General features: G+C 37.1%; 2 protein-coding genes and 1 pseudogene across 14 annotated transcripts in view; 1 reads left to right on the top strand and 2 right to left on the bottom strand.

Moving 5' to 3' along the window:
- The window catches only part of LOC107768863 (putative pre-mRNA-splicing factor ATP-dependent RNA helicase DEAH9), a 206,965-nt gene that overhangs the window by 16,113 nt on the left and 165,467 nt on the right, over positions 1-25,385 (bottom strand). The window contains exons 1-6 of one of the 9 annotated variants that reach the window (XM_075230319.1): positions 12,976-13,218; positions 12,522-12,676; positions 6,793-6,937; positions 5,585-5,659; positions 4,941-5,030; positions 4,381-4,460 (exon numbers count right to left, since the gene is read on the bottom strand). In XM_075230319.1, the coding sequence (XP_075086420.1) occupies positions 4,381-4,460; positions 4,941-5,030; positions 5,585-5,659; positions 6,793-6,937; positions 12,522-12,622 (491 nt within the window). In that variant the 5' untranslated portion in view covers positions 12,623-12,676; positions 12,976-13,218. Of the gene's footprint in view, positions 1-4,380; positions 4,461-4,940; positions 5,031-5,584; positions 5,660-6,792; positions 6,938-12,521; positions 12,761-12,971; positions 13,219-25,385 lie in introns of those variants that run through there. The other 8 variants (XM_075230320.1, XM_075230318.1, XM_075230325.1 and 5 more) reach the window with 8 other exon arrangements.
- On the bottom strand, positions 14,114-18,448 carry LOC107768862 (uncharacterized). 5 transcript variants are annotated; one of them, XM_016588015.2, is made up of 5 exons: positions 18,221-18,448; positions 17,424-17,550; positions 16,940-17,004; positions 14,915-16,526; positions 14,114-14,582 (listed from the first exon to the last, which is right to left on the bottom strand). In XM_016588015.2, exon 4 carries the CDS (start codon positions 16,407-16,409, stop codon positions 14,991-14,993), a length of 1,419 nt encoding a protein of 472 aa, XP_016443501.2. In that variant the 5' UTR covers positions 16,410-16,526; positions 16,940-17,004; positions 17,424-17,550; positions 18,221-18,448; the 3' UTR covers positions 14,114-14,582; positions 14,915-14,990. The 5 variants fall into 5 exon arrangements, with proteins under 5 accessions (XP_016443501.2, XP_016443500.2, XP_075086428.1 ...); XM_016588014.2 differs by lacking the exon at positions 16,940-17,004 and having other exon boundaries at positions 18,221-18,447; XM_075230327.1 differs by lacking the exon at positions 16,940-17,004 and having other exon boundaries at positions 14,915-16,411; positions 18,221-18,447.
- LOC107768865 (uncharacterized) lies at positions 20,469-21,788 on the top strand (annotated as a pseudogene).

Here is a 25,385-nt window from a genome sequence, read left to right as displayed (position 1 = left end):
ATTTGCACAGTTGGAAGCCAGCAGAACCAGGGGAGGCATTCTGCTTATGTGGGACAGTAGGATTTGGGATGGTGAAATAAGTAGCTTGGGATCTTACTCTATTTCATGTAAATTCACTGGAAAAACCCGGGATTTCACCTGGCATTTGACTAGTGTTTATGCTCCAAATGATAGAGAAGAAAGAGAAGAGGTTTGGTGGGAAGTTAGCGCAGCTAGGGGATTATTCAATGGCCCGTGGATTGTATGTGGGGACTTTAACACAGTTAGATTTCCTTCCGAAAAAAACAAATGCAATAGATTCACTAGAGCAATGACTGATTTCTCAGAATTCATTGAAGACATGGGTTTAGTGGACTTACAACTGTTAGGAGGTAGATTTACTTGGAGAAAAGGAGATAGACACAACTCAGCAGCCAGACTTGACAGATTTCTGATCTCTAAAGACTGGGATGTGGGTTTTAGAAACATAAAACAGTCAACTCTTCATAGAGTGACTTCAGATCACACCCCATTATTGCTTCAATGTGGAAACTGGGAATCAACGAAATCCTACTTCAAATTTGAAAATTGGTGGTTGAAGACAGTTGGATTCAAAGACATGGTAAAAAATTGGTGGCACTCATTTACTTGTGAAGGAAGGCCAGACTACATCTTGGCTTTCAAGTTGAAAGCCTTGAAAGATAAACTTAGAAATTGGAGCAAAACAATCCAAGGGAACCTGGAGATGCAGAAACTCAACATACTCACTCAATTGTCTGAGCTAGATGAGATTCAAGATCAAAGAGACCTAAATGAGGATGAAATACTTACCAAAGCTACCTTGTCTATGGATTTTGAGGAAATTGCTAGACACGAAGAGGTGGCATGGAGACAGAGGTCCAGGGCAACATGGTTGAAACAAGGGGATAGGAACACAAAGTTCTTTCATCGAACAGCCAATGCACACAGAAGACAAAACAACATTAATCTTCTAGAAATAGAAGGCCAACCTATGAGGAACCCAACTGACATCAAAAGAGAGATTGTCACATACTATCAAAGCTTGTATGCAGAAACAGAAGAATGGAGGCCGCAAGGCAACCTCAGAGTGTGTCCCACAATTACAGCCGAAGAAAACCAAATGTTGAAGAGACCATTTGAAGCTCAAGAGATATGGAATAGTGTCCAAGCATGTGCTGGGGACAAAGCCCCTGGACCTGATGGCTACTCCATGGCTTTCTTCACCCATTGCTGGGAGGTGGTCAGCACAGATGTAATAGCTGATGTACAGAACTTCTATGATAGAGGAATCTTTGAAAAAAGCTTCAATGCAACATATGTAGCTTTGATCCCAAAGAAGAAGGGCGCCAAAGAACTGAAAGATTACAGACTTATTTCACTTATAAGTAGCATCTATAAAATAATTTCAAAACTACTTACTGAGAGACTCAAGAAAGTTGTACACAAATTGGTAGACACTAAACAAATGGCATTCATCAAAGGGAGACAGATAATGGACGCCATTCTCATTGCCAATGAGTGTATAGATGCAAGGATACGAAGTAAGAAACCAGGGATATTATGCAAACTTGACATTCAGAAGGCTTTTGATCATCTGAATTGGAACTTCTTACTTGGTCTCTTAGTGAAGATGGGCTTTGGAGACAGATGGGTCAACTGGATCAAGTTCTGCATAAGTACAGTACGATTTTCAATCCTGGTAAATGGCTCACCAGCTGGCTTCTTTCCATCACAAAGAGGGCTGAGGCAGGGAGATCCTCTCTCCCCCTTCCTTTTCATCATAGCCATGGACGGACTTAATGACATGTTGAAAACTGCTCAAATCAACAACTGGGTCAAGGGCTTCAACGTTTCTCACAGGGCAACCACCAACCTGGAAATCACACACCTCCAATATGCAGATGACACACTGGTGTTCTGTGATGCTGACGGAGAACAACTGAAGATGCTGAGGGTGATATTCATTCTATTCGAAGCTATTTCTGGGTTGCACATTAACTGGAACAAAAGCCACTTATATCCAGTTAATGAGGTGAATGGACTCCAAGATCCGGCTAACATTCTTGGAGGAAAGATAGGGGAACTACCGACTATATATTTGGGTATGCCTCTAGGAACTAAGAGCAAGTCCAAAGGGATTTGGAACGATGTATTGGAGAAGTGTGAAAAGAAGCTGGTTAACTGGAAAAGTCAATACTTATCCTTGGGAGGAAGACTAATCTTGATTAATAGTGTGCTGGATGCCTTACCTACTTACATGATGTCTCTATTCCCTATTCCTGTCAATGTGGTGAAAAGAATAGATGCAATGAGAAGGAAATTTCTGTGGCAAGGCAACAGCGACAACAACAAAATCCATCTGGTCAAATGGGATGCTCTATCAGTCAGCAAGAAGAAAGGAGGACTAGGAATCAGGAATTTGAGAGTACAGAATCACAGCTTGATGATGAAGTGGTTCTGGAGATATGCTTCCAATGAAAGTTCACTTTGGAAGGAAGTAATCAAAGGGAAATATGGAGTAGAAGGAAACTGGGCAACCAAACATATTATTAGTCCTTATGGAGTAAGCCTGTGGAAATCCATTAGAAACTTATGGCCAAAATTCAGAAGCAAGGCCCAATTCAGAATAGGTAATGGTTTAAAAACTTCTTTCTGGAAAGACAACTGGGGCCAGAAAAGCAGTTCTGACTCAGGACATCCTCATCAGAAGGGGCTTCCAATTATGCTCCAAATGCTATCTATGTGGTGAAGAGGCTGAGACAATCAGCCATCTTTTTTTGCATTGCAGGATTAATATGGAGGATTTTCATTAATCTGAAGGGGATCATGTGAGTAATGCCTAGGGATATAACGGACGTCGTAAGATGCTGGAGTAATTACGGCACCTCAACCAATAACAAAGAAAGATGGAAAATTGTTCCAGCTTGCATTTGGTGGACAGTTTGGTCAGAGAGAAATCAGAGATGCTTTGAAGACAGAAGTAGCACCTTACGGAAATTGAAAATGAAATGTTTAGTTCTTTTCCACTTTTGGTGTAAACAGGAGTATATGGAAGATACAGAATCCATTATTGATGTCCTAGGCTCTCTGTAGTCCGTAGTGCAGTAGGGATTTAAGAACTTCCTATACCATCTACTGTAAATTTGAAAGGTGCAGCAATTATATATACAAAATTTGTTACCTTCTCAAAAAAAAATAAAAAAAATAAGGCATACAATCCAATCTGAAAATCCGAAATATTTACCCGATCCAAACTTTAAAATCCGATCTGATCCAATTTAATTTGGATTGGATTCGGATTGCATTTTATAAAATCCGAAATCCGAATTTACAATCCGAAATGTACTAAATCTGATCCGATCCAACCGATGCACAGCCCTAGGTGCGGGTGTTACACGGGTACGAATCTAGAGGTCGAATCCTTCGAGATGTAAATTCTAAGATTCGGGGATATGGATCCTAGTACGGATACAGGTGGGGGGATCCGGCTAAAAATAATTCAAAAATATAAAAATATCACTAAATTATGAGAAAGTTTATGGAATACTTACGTATAGCTTGTAAAGTGTGGATTTTTTTTAATCTCAAGTTGTAAATAAGCAAAGTATTGATTTCCTAGATAAGATTTTTTTTTTTTGATAAGCAATTAAAGATATTATAAATTTATGACATAATTACAGGTTGTGCAAACCCTCTATTGTGTCTAGCACTCCATCTACATCATGTTCAATTACCAGATTGCACCAAAAAGCTAACAAAAAAATACATCTCTAAAGATAATATATGTTATTTTCTTCAAATTTACCCTATTTTTGGTTCTGATTTCGGGAATCAAATTGTATCTCGTCTCGAATCTTTTCGTCTGTTGTGGTTAAAGTACCCAAAATTGTTTGACCATATCCGATACGGATCCCATACTCACACCCATACTAGTGTCGTGTCGACAAGAGTGCGTCACCTAAACTGCCATGTCGGAGCAACTTATATCAATCTTAATAGCATCCAATTGCATTTATGGAACCTTAACTTGGCTACATCATTTGTAGCTCCTTATCGTTAGAAGAACAACCAATAGTCTAAACAACAAAACACTTATATCATTGCACGTCAAGTCTCAACTTTTACAATCTTATACTGATCAAGTCCAAGAGCCCGACAACACATGCATTATAAAAAGATATATCAATATATAAGTCAACTAATAAAGGTGCAAGAATGTAATAAGTTGACCGGCTAAAAAGAGAAAAGTGGGTGCACAATTCTGAAGCTCTCAACAAGCCAAAAGCAAATGAAAGCTCCCAACTTCTGCACATTGTCTTTAAATCACACATATAGTAACCAACCAAAGGAGACACAATGCATAAAAAGCATAAACAGTACCTATACTTGCTCAATAGAGGATCATCCATCATTTCCCTCAGCAAAACTCCATCGGTAAGAAATTTGACCCTAGTTAATTCCTGTTGTACAAGAACACCTCCCATTACTATTCCATGTCAACATATTTTATCCTCAAAAAAACTATTCAAGGTCAACATAATCACAAAGCAATACCAAAATAAACTTAAGTCATTTCCTTGAAAAGAAGGGGAGCCTTGGCGTAACTGGTAAAGTTGCTGCCATATGACCAGGAGGTCACGGGTTCAAGCCGTGAAAACAGCCTCTTGCAGGAATGCAGGGTAAGGCTGCGTACAATAGACCCTTGTGGTCCGGCCCTTCCCCCGACCCCGCACATAGCGGGAGCTTTAGTGCACCGGGCTGCCCTTTCATTTCCTTGAAAAAACATTATAAGACCTAACACCTTGAAATATGCAATCCCAACAGCTGTCAAGATACATCTGTTCTTTTTGGAACTTAGGAACTCTAAAAATACCCATGATAAAGCAAAAGATCATTCCTTTATCCCAGTAAAACGGTAAGTATAAAGAAAGAGCTCCCACCTCATTTGTGATATCTTCAAATCGAATAGTATAACCAACTTCTTCACCAAGTTTAACATCCATTTCTTCGGCAACTCTTGAAGCAACTGCCTGCACTTTAAAAGATTGAGACTTGAAAGAAGTTTTTCAAATTAATTGAACCATAGACATTATGGTCCAAAAGATTATGAGCAGGATGTCTGCGTTGATTTTCAATACCATATGTTTGGGCCAACAAGTGGTGTTATATTTACCAGAAGTTCACACCACTAAGCTGAACTGCGACACTTAAGACTGAATCCAACAGAAACAAGCATAGTCATCTTCATTCTTCACAGTTTCACAAAACAAGTTAAATGTTATGGGAAGTAGTTAGTATCCTGTTGACTAAGTAAAATCCATTCCACACTCTTTTAAGCGCAAGAAGACTAACCAAAATTAGGGCACCATGTCAACACTTTTCACTTTCTTAACCAAGAAACTAAAGTTATTACACAACAGATAACGTTAACTGTAAATAGCCAAGTATCCGGACGACTCTCAAAAACAAAGTTACAAGTTCAAATATATCTCTCCCTCACAAAATGATATCAGACATACATATAAGAAGACATAAAAATTCACTCTTTAAAAAGCATATAGAGCTTAGTCACAGAATATCATACCTGGACTGCCAGTCTCCTTGGCTGGGTGCATGCTATCATGCGCCCTCCCTCAGCCCAACCAGCTTCTTTGAGGTACTGCACACATTAAAATGTATCAAATACCATTAAGCTTTTCAAGTTTCAAGAAAAAGGTTCATTTCTCTAAACAAACTAAAATGAAATGTACATTCACATGTCCTAGACAAAGAATAAAGATACTACAACCATGGTGCCACTTGACAGTGATATGTTTAATAGAAAAACTGTTCTTTGGTAAAATTATTTATGATCACTTGCCGAAACTACTGAAGAATTTTACACCAAATAAGAGGAAAACAATTTGCTGCCATTACGAGGTTGTGTCATTTTCCGCTTCGCTCCCATTACATATCTCTTGCTCCTACCAACATATATACATCACTTCCACTCTTTGCAACTTAAAATTATTAGTAAGTACCACCTCACATGCTGCATAATTCCCCCTCCCCCCAACCACTATCATGTTCCACCAAATTAATTTTCTTTTTTTTCGAATTTATTTTTAACCAACCATCGGAAATGACATAGGAAATGATCTCCTTAGATACAAATTTCTAATATATACTATTTTTTATGGATAAATTCGCCTACGTGAAAAGGGCTCCACACCTGGATCAATGGAGGAGCCACATACAAGGAAGTTTGTCAGAAAATTAAAAAGGGTAGCCCGTTGCACAAAGCATCCCACATTCACGCAGGGTCCGGGGAAGGGCCGCGCCCCAAATGGTATGACGTAGTCAGCCTTTTCTAATGTAAGCATTAGTGGCTGCTTTCACAACTCGAACCCATGACCTATAGGTCACACGAAAACAACTTTGCCATTGCTCCAAAACTACCATATATATATACGGTAATAAAAAATTGTATGTATATAAGTTTTTGAATCCCCTTGATACAAGTGTAGCTTTTAGTGTAGTGACGAAGATGGCATTTTTTGAATCCCCTTATTAGACTTCATGGCTCTACCACAGTCCCGGATAATGGAGAAGGGTTGATGGTCAAATGCAAAATAGTCTAACTATGATGAATTATATGAATACTGCATAACGGATACTGAGGTATGAGGATTCGACTCCAACAAGATTCAGGGTTGAGACACAATTGATTAATTGAATATTTTTCTAAAGAGAACCTTTTACATCATACCAAATTTAAAAATATCAAATGTATAGAAAACAAAGAAAAACAACCTGAGGAATTTGAGTGGTTTTGCCACTGCCAGTTTCTCCAACAATAATGGTGGTGGCATGAGTCTCCACTAAGTAAAGGATATCAGTTCTGTACTTGTACACAGGTAGCCTCTGCCTTTGCTTCTCTAAACTCCCATACCCAAATCTTGAAATTCCACAAATATTATATTGTGAGAAAGCACGGGAGAAAATATATTATTGATATTAGATGATAAATACAATACAAGAGGTCCCTATTTATAGCTATACACTACAAGGAGATGTTACTCCTCTTCCAATGTGGGACAAGACTACACTATACATATCTATAAACTAACACTCCCCCTCAAGCCGGTGCATACACATCATATGTACCGAGCTTGTTACACATGTAACTAATACGAGAACCAGTAAGAGACTTAGTGAAAATATCTGCTAGTTGATCATTCGACTTTACAAACTTTGTAACAATATCTCCTGAAAGTATTTTTTCTCTGACAAAGTGACAGTCGATCTCAATGTGTTTAGTCCTCTCATGGAACACCGGATTTGACGCAATATGAAGAGCAGCTTGGTTATCACACACTAGTTCCATCTTGCTGATTTCTCCGAACTTTAACTCCTTGAGCAACTGCTTGACCCAAACTAACTCACACGTCGCCATAGCCATGGCCCGATATTCGGCTTCGGCGCTAGATCGAGCAACTACATTCTGTTTCTTGCTCTTCCACGAGACCAAATTACCTCCTACTAGAACACAATATCCAGACGTAGAACGTCTATCAAAAGGTGATCCTGCCCAATCAGCATCTGTGTACCCAACAATCTGCTCGTGGCCTCGATCCTCGAATAGTAATCCTTTGCCTGGAGCTGACTTTATATACCGAAGAATGCGAACAACTGCATCCCAGTGACTATCACATGGAGAATCCATAAACTGACTTACAACACTCACCGGAAAAGAAATGTCAGGTCTAGTCACTGTGAGGTAATTCAATTTGCCAACCAACCTCCTATATCTCGTAGGGTCTCTAAGAGGCTCCCCATGTCCAGGCAGAAGCTTAGCATTCGGATCCATAGGAGAGTCAATAGGTCTGCAACCCATCATTCCAGTCTCCTCAAGAATGTCTAAGGCATACTTCCGCTGTGAAATAACAATACCTGAGCTAGACTGAGCGACCTCAATACCTAGAAAATACTTCAATCTGCCCAGATCCTTAGTCTGGAAGTGCTGAAAGAGATGTTCCTTCAGATTAGTAATACCATCCTGATCATTACCAGTAATAACAATATCATCAACATAAACCACTAGATAAATACACAGATTAGGAGCAGAATGCCGATAAAACACAGAGTGATCAGCCTCACTACGAGTCATGCCGAACTCCTGAATAATTGTGCTGAACTTACCAAACCAAGCTCGAGGGGACTGTTTCAAACCATATAGTGACTTGCGCAATCTACACACACAACCATTAAACTCCCCCTGAGCAACAAAACCAGGTGGTTGCTCCATATAAACTTCTTCCTCAAGATCACCGTGGAGAAAAGCATTCTTAATGTCTAACTGATAAAGAGGCCAATGACGTACAGCAGCCATGGACAAAAAGAGACGAATAGATGCTACTTTAGCCACGGGAGAGAAAGTATCACTATAATCAAGCCCAAAAATCTGAGTATATCCTTTTGCAACAAGACGAGCCTTAAGCCGATCAATCTGGCCATCCAGGCCGACTTTGACTGCATAAACCCAACGACAACCAACAGTAGACTTACCTGCAGGAAGAGTAACAAGCTCCCAAGTGTCACTCGCATGTAAAGCAGACATCTCGTCAATCATAGCATGTCGCCATCCTGGATGAGATAGTGCCTCACCTGTAGACTTAGGGATAGAAACAGTGGACAAAGAAGATATAAAAGCATAATGTGGTGACGACAGACGATGATAACTTAAACCGACATAGTGGGGATTAGGATTAAGTGTGGATCGTACACCTTTGCGGAGTGCAATTGGTTGACTAAGAGGAGACAAGTCCGCAGTAGGTGCAGAATCTGATGCGGGGCGTGAATCACCTGGGCCTGATGCTGGATGTGGACGACGATGATAAGTAAAGAATGGTGGAGCTGCAGAAGATTGAACTGGATAATGTGGAGGAACTGGAGCTATAGGTGGTGGAGCTACAACCGGAATTGTAGGTGGTGGAACTGGAGCTATAGGTGGTAGAGCTACAACTGGAGCTATAGGTGGTGGAGCTGGAGTGACTGAATCTCCAAAAGATGAAACTGGTAGTACCTCAGAAATATCTAAGTGATGACCTGAACCTGTGAAGTATGATTGGGTTTCAAAGAAGGTAACATCAGCGGACATAAGGTACCGCTGGAGGTCAGGAGAGTAGCATCGATACCCCTTTTGTGTTCTCGAGAAACCTAGAAATACGCACTTAAGAGCACGAGGAGCTAACTTATCTGTTCCTGGAGTAAGGTTATGGACAAAACAAGTGCTTCCAAAGATACGGGGTGGAAGAGAGAACAAAGGTAAGTGGGAAAACAAGACAGAGAATGGAACTTGGTTCTGGATAGCTGAAGATGGCATACGATTAATAAGATAGCAAGATGTAAGAACGGCATCCCCCAAAAACGCAACGGAGCATGAGATTGTGTGAGTAGGGTACGAGCAGTTTCAATAAGATGTCTATTTTTTCTTTCAGCTACCCCATTTTGTTGAGATGTGTACGGACAAGATGTTTGATGAATAATCCCATGAGATTTCATAAACTGCTGAAATGGGGAAGACAAATACTCTCGGGCATTATCACTACGAAATGTGCGAATAGAAACCCCAAATTGATTTTGAATTTCAGCGTGGAAGGTCTGGAAAATAGAAAACAGCTCAGATCGATTTTTTATCAAAAATATCCAAGTGCACCTGGAATAATCATCAATGAAACTAACAAAGTAGCGGAATCCTAAGGTGGAACTGACCCGACTAGGACCCCAAATATCTGAATGGACTAAAGTAAAAGGTGACTCTGCTCTATTATCAAGACGTCGAGGAAAATGGGAGCGGGTATGCTTACCAAGCTGACATGACTCACACTCTAGAGCTGACAAGTGAGATAAACCAGATACCATTTTCTGAAGTTTTGACAAACTGGGATGTCCCAACCGTTTATGTAATAAATCTGGTGAATCAGTAACAGGACAAGTTGTAGAAGGAAGACAAGATGTGAGTCCATGTGATTTAGCAAGGATAAGGTAATAAAGTCTGTTTGATTCACGCCCGGTATCAATGATCCGCCCCGTACTGCGTTCCTGTATAAAAACATGGTTATCAAGAAATAAAACAGCGCATTTAAGTGATTTGGCTAAGCGACTAACAGCTATGAGATTAAAAGGACTATTGGAAACATAAAGGACTGAATCTAAAGGTAAGGAAGGAAGTGGGCTTGCTTGACCTATTACAGTTGCCATGGTTTGAGACCCATTGGCCATTGTGACTTTTGGAATAGATTGAGAATACGAAATAGTAGTGAAAAGAGATTTGTTACCAGAAATATGATCTGATGCACCTGAATCAATGACCCAAAACTCAGAGGATGAAGATTGGGAGAAACAAGTCACGCTATTACCTGTTTGAACAACAGAAGCTATCTCAAACGATGTCTGCTTACATGCTTTATACTGAAGGAACTCAATATACTCTGCTAAAGAAACCATCCGACTATTCAAAGCATCGGTCCCCATGTCGCTACAATTTGTAGTAGTAGCTGAAGAAATAGCTTGAAAAACACTGTTTACAGCAGGAAAACAGAACACTGTTCTGCGCCGGAACACTGTTCACGCCGGAAACACTGTAGCTCGCCGGAAAATTCCAAAGTTGTCGGAATTTGTTGTAACCAGGATGGATAGACTCGGAATTCCTTTGTGAGCAAGCTGTCCTGAAGAAATATTTTCAAAAAAATGGCCAGAAAAGTCACTGTTCACGCCGGAAAAATATAAAAATGGCCGGAATTTGATTTGAATTAGATGGGTAGGCTCGGAATTTTGAGGAGAACACACTGTCCTGAAGAAGCTTCGCGAAAAAATGGCCGGAAAGTGGCCGGAACCCTTGCCGGAAAAGTTATTTCCGGCGCGTCGAGGAGCGTGGCGGCTTTTCTGTCGGATAAAATTTCAAGGGGTTGGTAGTCGGAGGGTGATCTACCTGATGGTGGTGTTGGTTTTAGCACAACACCGACAGAAAGTGACTTTCACTTAGACAAGCCTTAGGTCACCGGAAAAATTACACGATGACTAAGTTCTTTCTTCCCGGTTAACGCTGGAATGACGCACAGCGATCTTTTCTCACTAATGCTCTGATACCATGTGAGAAAGCACGGGAGAAAATATATTATTGATATTAGATGATAAATACAATACAAGAGGTCCCTATTTATAGCTATACACTACAAGGAGATATTACTCCTCTTCCAATGTGGGACAAGACTACACTATACATATCTATAAACTAACATATATAAATAACACAACATAGAAATTGAGGTGTTAACATAAATACTAGGGCTGTCAATCTTGGCCCCAGCCCAAATGACCCGCCCAACCCGTCCAAGGTTGGGCTGGTCATGGACCCACCCATTTATTGATCTCAGCTCATCTTGACCCAACCCATCTCAACCCATTTAAAGTTGGGCTGATTTTTAGCCCAAATTGATCCATGAGTACTTTACCAAAATATCTTAGAAATAATTTTTTTTTGTTTGATATGTTATATATGACCATAACAAAAGAAAAAAAAATCTTATTTAGTAATTATACAATTCATAAAAAAAAATAACACATATTAAGTAAGGAAATTTTACCTCTTGTAGCAAAGGTATACACCCTATTTATTATAAACCAAAATTATTTTAAAATATTATTTTCTATAGTTACCTTTTATATTTTATAGCAAAATAAGTATTTTATAGTATATACTACCATTGAGTCATGAAATACGCTATTTATGTTTTTCCTCTCTCTTAGACGGCTGGACATACCTATTTTTAAGGAATTGTCGTTAATGTATTCATGAATACATGGCGCGAATACATGTGAATACATGCGCGTACAGCTGGACTGCCCTGATTTTAGGTATTTTTTGCTGCTGTATTCATGAATACATAGCGCGAATACATGTGAATACATGCGCGTACAGCTGGACTGCCATGATTTTGGGCGCATTTTACTGCTGGTGAATACAGTAGCGCGAATACATGTGAATACATGCGCGTACAGCTGGACTGCTCTGATTTTAGGCGCTTTTTACTATTGTATTCAAGAATACATGGCGCGAATACATCTGAATACATGTGCGTACAGCTGGATTGCCCTGATTTTAGGCGCTTTTTGCTGCTGTATTCATGAATAAAGCAGCGCAAATACATGTGAATACACTACCGTAACAACTGAATAGTAGTTATAGGAATTAATTATGTATATGGTAGCTATATAAAGTTAATAGCCACTAAATAATAGTGGTTTCTGAAAATTCCTCATTAAGTAAAGCTCGATAACAGTTGGGCAGGTTGGGCTATGATCCAAATTTTAGCCCATCTTGACCCAACCTATCTTACACCGAGTAACTTTTGGGTGGGTCATTGGATCCGCCCAATTAGTGACTCAACCCGTTTTGACCCGCCCAAAATCGGCCCAACCCGCCCATTTGACACCTCTAATAAATGCATAGGCATAACAAAGAAAGCAGTAAAAGTTACCCAGAGGAAGAAGAGGAAGAAGTAGGATAGAGAAGAACACCACCCTCTTCATCATCTACAAGGCGGGGACGTTCAGTTCCCGGTTTCCAAAATTGAGACATTTTTGTAAGCTGGAGAGACTTTTTGAGGTTCTTTTCTTCCCTGGAAATTTCAAACTAAAGAGGAACAAGAAAGAAGACGAGACGTGAAATGGGAAACCATCACTTCTTCCAACTGAAATTCAAAGTAAAAATTCAAAACTACAAAATAAGAACCAAAATGCAAACTCAAAACAACTGTTAACACCAAAAAATCATAATCAACATAAGGGAGCTGGGATTTTGAAAAGAATTTAAAAAATGGAAACTTTCAACTGAAATTGAGCAATATATATATATATATATTTTTTAAAAGGATGGAAATGTTCGTGCTCATAACGACATAGTATCAGTGGATTGTTTATAGAATTACCTACAATCAGAAAGATTTAGAGGGGAATGGCGACTAGGGCTTTGAAGCTGTGAAGTAATTGGAGGTTGAACATGGGTTATATTTGAGCTGACATTACTTCATTCGCCGTCAAAAATGGTGGAGTTTGTACTCGGATCGTCGAGGAGGAAACTGTTAGCCGAAACAAAGGGGAACTTGTGTTACAAATCGAAACTACAAATCGCAATCGTAGAGTGCATTTTATAGATCCCATTAACCGAGTTTGTTTGCTTGCATTTGTTTTTGACTATTATTATGTTTTACACTCATAAGTTTACTTTAAAAAGCAAACTCCCCTCTCAACTTTAAATAATAGACGTTCTCCCCCTAATATGTCAAGTACCTTACATTATCAACCTTTATCTTTCTTTTACTTCTTTAAAATCATCTTATATGTAATCTTTTTAAATTTATGTAACAAACTTACCTAGTGAAAAAATAAATAGTATTATTTTTTATTGGAATAAATGAACAAAACAAAAAATTAATTTTATTAATAACAATTAAATATTACTTACACAAGTAACAGTGAAAACTTTATAAACATATTTTATATAGTACGAAAAATAGCTAATAAGATAGAGGTGAATTTTATAACAAATTCCTAAAAATAATGGTGGCATGAGTCTCCACTTAGTGAAGAATATCAGTTCCGTACTTGCACACAGGTTGCCTCTGCCTTTGCTTCTCTAAACTCCCATACCAAAATCTTGAAATTCCACAAATAATTATTTAAATAACGGGGTAATTTCACAGATAAATTAAGAGAAAAGAGAAAAGACGATAAATTAAGTAGAGACAACAGTGAGACACAATAACTTACATGTAAATCTTAATTTTGATTGATAAACTACGAAAACAAATCTTAGAAAAATCAACTAATACGTTTGAAAGATATCATAAACAGATATGTGAAGTGAACTGGTAATTTTACCTAGTCACAGTTTTTTTGTTCATCATTCACTACCAAAAAATGGCATATTTTTACTGCCACAGCTGTAGAAAATCGATGGAAACTTCCGATAACAAAAGGCCCGTGTGATCTATCGCGGCTATGGGTTCTTCTGAACACAGACTTATACCATGTATATGTGTTTAAAAAATCACTAAATAAGTACAAATAAAAGGTTTCGAATCCAGTAAATTAGATGCAATGTGGTAGAAATTCTGAGTCTGAACCTATAAAATTCAAATCCTGGATCCGCTTCTGAATGATACATTAGAAGCTAGTGTTGCTAAAAGGATACAAGAACAACTCACTCAGAGAAAGAATCAAGTTATTCCCACAGAAAACTCAGCATCTAAAGACAACCCCTCACAAGCTTAATGTAGCTTGAATAATTTAAGGACTATCAACAAAAGCATTTCTGGTGATTTTTCACCAGTAGTTTACAATTGCCTTTTATAAGTTGGAACCAACAGAAAACAAACTATTGCCTTTGTAATGATCTTCACACCGTTAAAGGCTCTTTCGTGATTTCGTTCCAAATTACTCAAAATCGTGGCTAGAGACGTTCAAATAGGTGCTCTACAAGGCAAAACGCCACAAATGAGCTGAGGTTGGTTGAACAATGTGGCACCTCAACTGTACACCTGAATACAAGAGAGAAAGCAAACCGTTAGATCCATTTTCTGCAATAATATCTATGCAATTCTAATGTCGACAAAGATAATTTGGAATCCCTAATAACAAGTTCAATCCAGGCGAGAAAGAGAAAGGGAGAAACTTGCACGGAAATATCAGTTTCGAGTGTTGGCATATACAAATGAATGACAAGAATGTGCATGCTAATGAAGATAAAACAACTTTAAACAAGTGAAAAGGTTGTCTATGTATGCAAACAAAGTTTCCAGATATTATAAGTTATGAATGTCCTGATTTAGAGAAAGCAAGTAAAGAAAAAATAGATCTACAGAAATAGAACCTTTTCAACTTTAAGAATGTAATCTTCCTCAAGTGCAGTGATACAGAGAACACTTTAGCTAGAGCCACACATTGATTCAGATGCCTTTAATGGATATCTCCAACTGCTCGATCCTTTTGGCTAGATCATGCTTCCCACAATTCTTCAATCCATCTGTGACCATGTCAAAGCTTCGTGACATAGGCAACAGATTTAACTCGGTCATTTCTACTAAATAGTTAGCAGCCTCTACAAATCTACCTCCACGAGTGCACATCTTTATCAACATAGTATAAAGTGGGCGATTCGGTGGATGCCCCTTCAGCTTCATCTCACTGAAAAAGCTAAATGCATCATCAAACTGTCCTCTGCGGAAGAAAGCTTTTAGAATTGGAGCATATAAACTAGGAAATGGCCGTTGTCCATCTTCAATTGACCGATGAAGAATCTGAAATGCCTCATCTATCCTCCCTACTTTTGATGCTGCAGTTATCACAATCTTATAAGTCTCAATATCAGGACAAATCCCCAATCTACAAACATCATTGAAAAGGTCAATGCAAAAATCAATCTCCCCGGTTTTACATATAGCTTCTGCCAACGAATTGAAAGTTCCAACATCTGGAACGAACCCCTCCTTTGTCATTTTCCTCACCAGCCCTTTAGCTGATTCAAGATAGCCAGCATTAAGCAACCCATCAATTAGAAGGTCCCTCCCGCGTACCGGAGGATTGAATCCCTTTCGACTCATTTCCTCCAAAAACTCTTGTGCCTCTCTCATCTTCCCTGCCGAACACCAGCCATTTACAAGAATGGAATATGTCTTCTTATCCGGAACAGTATCTTTTCGTATCATCCTCCGAATCAATGCATAGGCCCCTTGGAAATTCTTGACCTCGCAAAGAGCAAAAAGCAAAGCATTGTATACTTCGGTGGTATGAGGACAATTGAAGTTCTTGAGCCGGTTGAAGAGCTCGACAGCCTGATCAATGAGACCACGCTTACCATAGTGTTCAATAATAAATGAAACGATGGAGGGTGAGATAGGGATATTCTGGGCTTTCATCTGCTGGACTACTTTCCACATTGTCTCCCAGTGGGCAGTTCGGGCAAGGGTTTTAAGAAGCTCTTCAAACTCGACGGTCGTTGGGTCATACTGAGGGTGTTGAGTCCGAGCCCAATTAAAGAAGCGAAATGATTCAATACCATGTTGGCAACAACTTCGAAGGATACGGTAAACCAGTTCTGAGTTAACAATACTAGAAATATGCATCTTGTTGAGGGTCCGCTCCATGTAAATATCTCGCCGAACAATGTTAGATATATGATGAATTGTCGCAAAGTAGTCATCATTAGGTACACTTCTGCTGCAACTACCTTTGCCCCCGAAAGGATTGCTATCCGGGTCGACGGAAGGTGTTATAGTTTTAAGACACCTAAAAGTGCTGGTGCTGTTGGTTAATATAGCTGAATATGAAGTCCTTTGAAGAAAGATTCTGGCAAACATTGAAAGCATTCCTGAGTAGCAAATTGGTTCAAATCCGCTTGAGGTAAACTAACTCAATTATTTGGAATTCCAGCTGCATTAACTAGGGAAAAGAGTATAGAATGCAGCCATATCGAGGGTCGAGTCCTACAATGTTTGAAAAATGAGTGTCCATGGAAATTCAGCAAAATTTTCACTCCTACTTTTTAATGCTAAATGGTTATCTCCGGAGGCAAAAAAATTCAGTTACCAGAGGTATTTCTGATTATCTCAGAGATATAATAACCAAGTTCTCAGGCACAGTGAATTGCCTTAAGGGCCAGTTAGAACGGACTTGGTTCAAATGGTTAGAAATTGTAATCACATGGTTGAAAATTAGACCAAATGATCTGAAATTGATGTACAAGACACAAACAAGCGTATTTTTGCTAAACAAGCATCATAAAACAATCATGAAAAATATTTTATTATTAAGCTCCACATCTTCAACCCTGTTTCGTTAGCTACTCATACAAGAATGATGCAATAGTTATACAATGAGGCAAGTGAAGAGTGCATACACCAGCTCTACGCTTCAAAAATAGGCATTTGCCTCAGTTGTGTCTCTCATTCGTCTTTTCTGCACCTAAGAAGGCAAGTAATGAGGTTTAGCGTTATCCTTTTTCCAGAAAATGAGGAAACATGTTTTTTTGAGCCTGTCATAATTCTCACACTTAATAATAAAATTACAAACATTGTCACCTCACAAATTGCTTAGGATCTTATTACGACTGCATGGCATTTTACACCATAAAAATTCCCTATTCTGTGTTTCAAGTGTTATGTTACTTGGGCACTTGAAGATTTACATACTAGAGAGTAGGCAGAACTTACAGTTAATAATCTGAACAAAATTCTTTGAAAGCCATATCTTTTTACACCGAAACTAACCATTTAGTTAAGCAATGTAACTTTCATTCTGTTCACCAAATTACATTGTCTGAATCAACGAATAGTTGACGAAAGCTTTTTGATCAAGTCATATCAAGATAAATCGAATAGTACCTTAGAGGACCGACAACACTTGCCAATCTGATATTAATTAAAATAACCAGTCGGTGCATTAACATGGAGAATGATCCAACTTATATGGAGAGCTGTTAGCTTACGTGTTTCCAAGCATTCGCCATTCCTAAGAAAAGAGATACACAGAATACCATCAACGATAAGCATTCTCTAATCTCGACCCTGTTACTCTTCACAATTGACACTCATGACTTTAGTCCAATTTTATACAGGTTTCTTTCCTAAAATCATGCTTTGGTTTTATAAGCATATTAGCTCATTCAATTCAAATATCCTAAGGAGACACTACTTCAAACCACAATCTCAAAATATAGACAAAAAATCCTTGCCAAGATGCCAAAAATTACAAAAAAAACAAATAAAGTTGAAAACTTTCATTCAAATCAAGTGACCATTTCAGATAAACTTAACATTAAGCACCAATAAATCACCAAGAAAAAAAAACAAATAAAGATGAAAACTTTTATCCAACTCAAGTGACCATTTCAGACAAACTTAACATTAAACACCAAAAATGACCAAGAAATTACAAAAGAAAAACAAATAAAGTTGAAAACTTTATATCCAACTCAAGTGACCATTTCAGATAAACTAAACATTAAACGCCAAAAATCACGACGAAATTACCCAAAAGAAAAAAGGCCGAAATCTTTAATCCAAGTCAACTGACCATTTCAAAAAACATAAACTCAACCACCAAAACTAATACAGCTCTATTTAGCACAATAAGTAGAGGAAATTAAGAGTAAAAAAAGGATTAAGTGTAGAGATGCTACCTCCTCCCTCCAGCCGTTGATTAATTCTGTGCCAATTATGCTTCTTATGCAATAAGTCCGAAACTTTTGAGTCAAATTCCCAAATTTACAAACCTTCAGCAAATAGAAGTACATAAAATAGAGAAAACTTTGAGAATTGTAGAAAAGTTATGTTTTTGTGTGTGAGCGTGAAAATGGAGCATTTGCACAAATGGCCTTTTATGAGGCCATAATTTAAATTTTGTCTCCGTTAGTTCGTCTAAAGTTGGCCGCATTTAAATATTTATTCAATGGAAAAAGGTTAAATTTACTCCCTACTTAACGTCCTTTATATTATCCCGCAAAATTTATTTATACTCGTTCGGTCAAATTTATTCTTAAAATTAGCAAACTTTTACAAATTATTGATAACCCTAAAAGGCAACACAATATCTTCTAAAACAATTACCCACAATCTATAAAGGTATAAGATTGAGGGTAATTTGTAAAGAGTGATATCAGAAAAGGTTATACGATGCAAATTTTTCTATATTTTGATTAGATTAAACAAGTGTCCATCTAGACCAAGACTGACCTACTATTCATTTGAAGTTTGAATCGAGTTTCGCAGGTGAAGTACACAAATAACCTTCAAAATAGGTAGTCTTGAATTTGTTTCTCCGTTTTCCCCATGGTAAAGTTTTAAGATTAGCAAGTGTTGATTCTCTCACTTTTCTCCCGAATCAATACTTTTAACTTTTGATCTTGAAGTTCTGCACAGATAAGCAGGGACCAAAAGTTAAAGACCACCTCAAAAATATTATATTTTTGCAATTTTTTGATGTCGTCGATCCAGACTTTTGTTGAGGTCTTGAGGAGTTGGGAGTCGGATCGAGCCGGTTAAAACTAATTAAAGATTGGATGAACTCGATTGTTGTTCGCGATCTTTGATTAGTGGTGTTACTGCCAGATTGTGTGCACCTCGATTAATTTTATAAAATACTTGTTATCTCTCACCAACACAAATCAAATATCAACTCTCGATATGTGTTGGGAATCAATTGAAAACCATCAAAATACCTTATGGAAATATAATATTATCATTAGAGTTATCTTCGACGAGCTTTCATATTTTGACAATAGAAACATTGGCCTACTATTGATGGTCTAGTCAAAATATAGTTGAATTTACTATAAATTGGAGTAACTAGATTTAAAGAATTAACACCTAATTATATTGATCCATAATATTCATTTGACCACAATTTTCGACTTAAGACCCAAATACTAGTTGCAACGGATATAGAATAGAAACTTTTAAATTTATTAAGTTCTGATCCCATCTTCTTTGGAAAATCCTTCTTCTTCCGTCTTCTAGTCTTCTTTTAAAAGGAGGAGGAATGCCCCAACCACGATGTATGCACATAGAAATCCTCCCTCCATACCATGACCTCGCTATATATAGATATAGGAGCCTTACAAGACTTAGACGACTTCGAAAAGATTCCCTGCCTTAGGAGCTATATCAAATGAGACAGGAATGAAAGCTAGGCCGAGAGGGGGAGAGAGTGGAATACTAGGGGAGAATCCTAGGACGTCAAGAAAGTTAGACGAATGGTGTCTATACCTGAAAGCACATAAGCTCGCATTCCAAGACTTTGAATGCAAACTAAAGCGAAAGCTAATGGAATGCCGAAGGACCTGACACATTAAACTAAAGGATAGGCGTATGAAGGAGTAGAGTTAGTTAAAGCTGCACGGAATTTATTGCCTCCACATCTCCTTAAGGTAGAGTAGAGCTTATTCGTGAGGATGATTCGTAGTTCTCATAAGAAAAGAGATTACTTATGCAATTACCCTTTAAGACTCAATTACATCGAGCAATATAATCGAACCAGGAAATTACATCGCATCTTTTCTAGAGGTAAAGACGATTGCTCTCATTTGGAGATGTGCGGGGGTAATAATTATTCAATATTGCTCAAATATTATCTGGACTTAATCCGATAGAATTTGTGTCTACAAATACAAGTTTCAGCCATTTAATGTAAATTAAGTAATTTACACATAGAAAATAGCACAGTATACAAAGTACCAGAGATGATATAGTATTATTCAAAGTGCAGAAACAAAGATTAACAAATTTAAAGAGTTGGCAGCTAAGTTTGGGGAAATTTATCGTGTGGAGTTTCACTCTTTTTTTTTAAAGTTTGGTAAGCCAAATCTTTTTAAAGTATCTATAAATAGGAGAGAAATACATATTGTTTGATCATTCACAAATTAAATATTAACAAAATTTTATAAGTTAATTCGTCCAAATGGCACTTAAGGCAAATGTTCTTATTCTTTCTCTGGTTCTTCTGATAATATCATCAGAAGTTATTGCTAAGGATATGGTTGATTCTTCAATGCCATTGCTTGAACGTAAGTTTTCTTATTACTTTTTTTAACTGTAGTTTTATTAACTACTAATTACAACTTTGAGATGACAAATTAAATTGTCTATTATTTAGCGAAAAGGATGAAAAAAGTTATTTACCATACGAAATTTCATAATTTTACCCTCCATTATACTTCAGGATCATTTTATTATATCCTTGTCGTTAGTATAGGCGGATTCATGATTTAAATTTAATGGTTTTAACTTTTAATTGTTGGCATTGAACTCATTGGACTGTTAAAATTATGGGTTCAAATCTAGTACTTGTTAAGATTTTAGTAGGCTTTTATATATAGATTCCTACTCTATGTCGAAAGTTATGGGTTCAGTTGAACTCGTAGCCGAAAAGACAATATCCTTCTTTGGACGTTAGTAAATTGTCTCGTAGTTACCCTTGATTCTAACAGAGCTTTAACCTGAAGTACTAATATATGGTAATTTTAAACTACCGTAAATAGTATATGGGTAAATATAGACCTTTTTTCTTGAAGTATCTTGACATGTGGAACTCACATAGTCTATACTAGATCTCTTTAAAAGTGAAGAGCAAATATGAGATAATTTACTAGCGACAAGGGTATGAATAACCTCAAAATATAACGAAGGGTAAAACTAAGATATTCTCTATCGTAGATGGCCAATTTTTATTCTAACTTTCCTCTTGTTTAAATAGAGAAGAAAAAGGCCGCTTGTATTTTGTATTTTCTAAATTTAATTTTTGTACATATTTTATTTTCCATTATCTAATAGAGTACTATACATGATTTTTGGTGCAGCAAATGACGATAAAAAAAACAAATGGGATGAATGAGCCAACACTCCAAAAGATAGGCGGAAAAGTTGGAATGTTTTTCGATTTCATGTGTGTAGCTTGCCCTTGCCCAAGTAAAAATGGTAATGACGGCAACAATAATGACGATAACAATAACAATAACGATAGTAGTAATATCTGTCAAGCCATTTGTTGTTAGTAATAAAAGGGTAAATAATATCGAACGATCATCTTCTTTCGATCTATTATCGAATATTATATCGTTTGTGTAATAATATGAGATTGATTGAATAAAGGAAAACTTTAGATGATCGTTATGTTACTTTCCACTTTGTTTGTAGTAGTACACGAGTTGTTAAAATAAAAAAGAAATAATACGAGTTGCAGTGTTTATTCAATTCTTATGTGTGTAGTATTGTACGTAGGAGGCAAGATCATGGGCTTTTTTTACTTGTTATATATAATGTAAGCTATGAATTTGAATAAATGAAAGGCTTTCGAGCCTCATTCTGTTGGGAAAAAATACGCACAAATAATATACACGATAAGATAGCAGTGAAATAATAATCAAGTCAAACTTCCCTAATCTATCTGAACCAAGAGAAGAGAAACAAACTCAAACACAAATATATCCGAACAGCAAGCAGTGGCGAAACCAAGAAATTCAATAAGGATGTTCAAAATTATTCAATAAGGGTGTTCAAATTTGAACACCCTTTGCCAGTGGACTATGCAAGGGTGTTCAAAGTCTATTTTTAATCAATAACAAGTAATATTTAACTTTATACATAGTATAATTTTTCGGCGAAGGACGGTCAGTTGACCGCAAGTATAACTACCGATAAATAAATCGGCAAGGCAAAAATAACACTTATTAAATGAATGAAAGCTAACACAGATTTAGACTAACTTATAAAAATCAAGCATTATATTATAAGGTTGAGAGAGAGAGAGAGAGAGAGAGCGCACTAACCTAATCGGCTGGCGTTTAATTAAGATTGGTTTTGGCACTTTCTTCCCATTAATTAGAGCATTTTGAGAATGCAATTAGAAACTAGAAACATATAGATTCTAGAGAAATATTAGTTCAATATATGTTATTTTAATTTGGTTCAAATTCCCTTTGAATGTTTACTTTCAAATCTTCGTGGGGATTACATAATCATATCGAAAATCTAAGATTCAAATCTGAAAAACAAAAATGTGTAGTTTTAGAACGCAGTTTGTTTTGTGTAAACATATCAAAATATATATCTTTTGATAACCAAAACAATCAAAAAAAAAAAACTACACTAAGTTACATGTTTGCCAAAAGGTATATTTTTCAAATTAAAGATAACCACATACAATTTCTCTCCCCAAAATATCTTTAAAGCATTGTTCTAAACCTAGTTTTACAAAAGCTAAACTAAAACATATTCCATACACTAGTTCAAAGTTATAGTAGGAAACCTTAATTGTTTAGAATTTAGTTTATGTCATGACTCAGTTTAACCTATAGGTCGTGATGACGCCCAACACTACAGCCAGGCAAGCCAACAAATTAATTAAACATATATCAATTATCTTCAAAATAATTTTCTGAGAAATTTTATTATTTTACTAGCAATATTAAAGAAATTAGAAAAGATACCGATTAACTTAAATCCAAGAAAATAATATAAATTCTAAATTCTACCAAAGTGTGTGCCAATACCTGGTGTCACAAGTGTATGGGCATCTATTAGATTATACAAAACTCTAAATATTATCTGAAATAAAATAGACAGAATGTAAATACAAGAAGAGACACTGGTAGCTAGAGAACGGCTTAGAAAGGCAGCTCACCACTACGCTCCTGGATAGCGTGGGTGTAAGACGATAGGTCCTCCACTAGTACTTGCCTCAGGTCCTGCACAAAAAGTACAACAAGTGTAGTATGAGTATGTAAATAACGTGTACCCAGTAAGTATCAAGCCTAATCTCGAAGTGGTAGAGACGAGATGACCGACTTTGACACTCACTATGGGTCAATAATGATATTTGAAATAAAACTAGAATATCTAAATCAGCATGATTCACAGAATTAACAATAATTTATTTAACCGGCCGAAATAATTAAATTCCTTCAAATGCAACAATTCTCAATATATTAATTAAATTCCTTCAATTCCAATAAATTTTTAATTTATCAATTAGTCTCATTTACAGAAATAACAATAATTCCTTAACAAGCAGGGATAATAATTCTTTAAATTTCAAAGATTTTTAATTTATCAATTAGCTTCACAACCTGCAATAAACCATCAAAGAATCGTGTAATTATTATTATTAGGCACGATTTCTGTCAAGGTCGTACGGCTCGATCCAGAGTATCGTGTACACTGCCGAGGGACGTGCGGCATGATCCATAGATGCATCTATCCTGCCGAGGCGTTCAGCCCGCTCCACAAGAAAGGAGAACATTTTCTTATGTACCTCCGAAAAGAGAGTATATTTATTATAAGATAAATTTAGGAGGAAGAACAATTTCTCTTAACAATTAATTAATTTAAACAGAAAATCAGGAATGTGAGATTTCCATCCTTTAATATTTTTATCTAACAATTCACTATATATATATATATATATATATATATATATATATATATATATATATATATATATATATATATATATCAAATAATATTAATTAAACAAAGAATATAATTTACACAAGTAATTTATGCTTTGAGTCCTAAACTACCCGGACTTTAGCATTAATAGTAGCTGCGCGCGGACTATCGTCACCTAGTGCGTGCGTAGCACCCACAATTAGCAACAATTATTACTTTAATTACCCATGGCGTAATTTTTCCCTCACAAGATTAGACAAGAGACTTACCTCATCTTGCTCCGATTTAATCTACTAGTAGGCCTTTTTCTCGATTATTCAACTTTGATTGACTCGAATCTAACCAAAAATAATTTGATACAATCACTAAAATTTATAGGAATCAATTCTATAAGAAAATACTACATTTTCAATAAAAATCCCAAAAGTAATAAAAAAAATCGTCTATGGGGCCCACATTTCGGAATCCGGCAAAAATTATGAAATCCGACAACCCATTCAATTACGAGTCCAACCATACCAGTTTCGCTAAAATTCGACTCCGAATCAATACCGAAATCTCAAAAATTCGTTTATATGAGATTTCTAAAATTTTCCAAATTTCAATGTCAAAACACTAATTAAATGGTGAAAACAATGATATATTTGTGTATATAGACCAAATCCGAGTTAGATTCACTTACCCCAATGTCTTTCCTTGAAAATCTATCCAAAATCGCCTCTGCTCAAGCTCCAATTTGTTTAAAATGCCGAATGGGACGAATGCCCTCTTTTATAAATCTGCCTAGGCAGCCTTCGGAACTGGGCCTCGATCATGGCTTCGATCATGGCCCTCGAGACTAGGCCTCGATCGTGGCTTCGATCACAGGCTCGAGCCTAGACCTCTATCCTGGCATCAAGCCTGGGCCTTCGATCATGGCCTCGATCATGGCATCGAGGCTGGGACTTCGATCATGGCCTCGATCATGGCATCGAGCCTGGGCCTTCGATCAGGGCCTCTATCATGGCATCGAGACTGAGCCTCGTCTCTGGCTTCGACCCTGGGCTCGATCTTGGGCTCGATCACAGTCCAGAATATCCAGCAGAAGAGAAAAATTGCAACAACTTTTTAAGTCTAATTTTTGATCCGTTAACCATCCGAAACTCACCCGAGGCCCTCGGGACCTCAACCAAATATACCAACAAGTCCTAAAACATCATACGAACTTATTTGAAACCTCAAGTCATATAAAACAACGGATAAACTATGAATCATCCTCCAATTCAAGCTTAATGAAACTTAAGATTTCCAACTTCTACATTAGGTACCGAAACCTATCAAATCAAGTCCGATTGACCTCAAATTTTGCACACAAGTCATAAATAATATAACGGAGCTATGAAAGTTTTCAGAACTGGATTC

Source organism: Nicotiana tabacum, chromosome 14 (assembly GCF_000715075.1).
Source record: "Nicotiana tabacum cultivar K326 chromosome 14, ASM71507v2, whole genome shotgun sequence".
NCBI classification, from domain to species: Eukaryota; Viridiplantae; Streptophyta; class Magnoliopsida; order Solanales; family Solanaceae; genus Nicotiana; species Nicotiana tabacum.
Note: the sequence above shows the minus strand (reverse complement) of the source record. Positions and strands in the feature narration are given on the sequence as shown.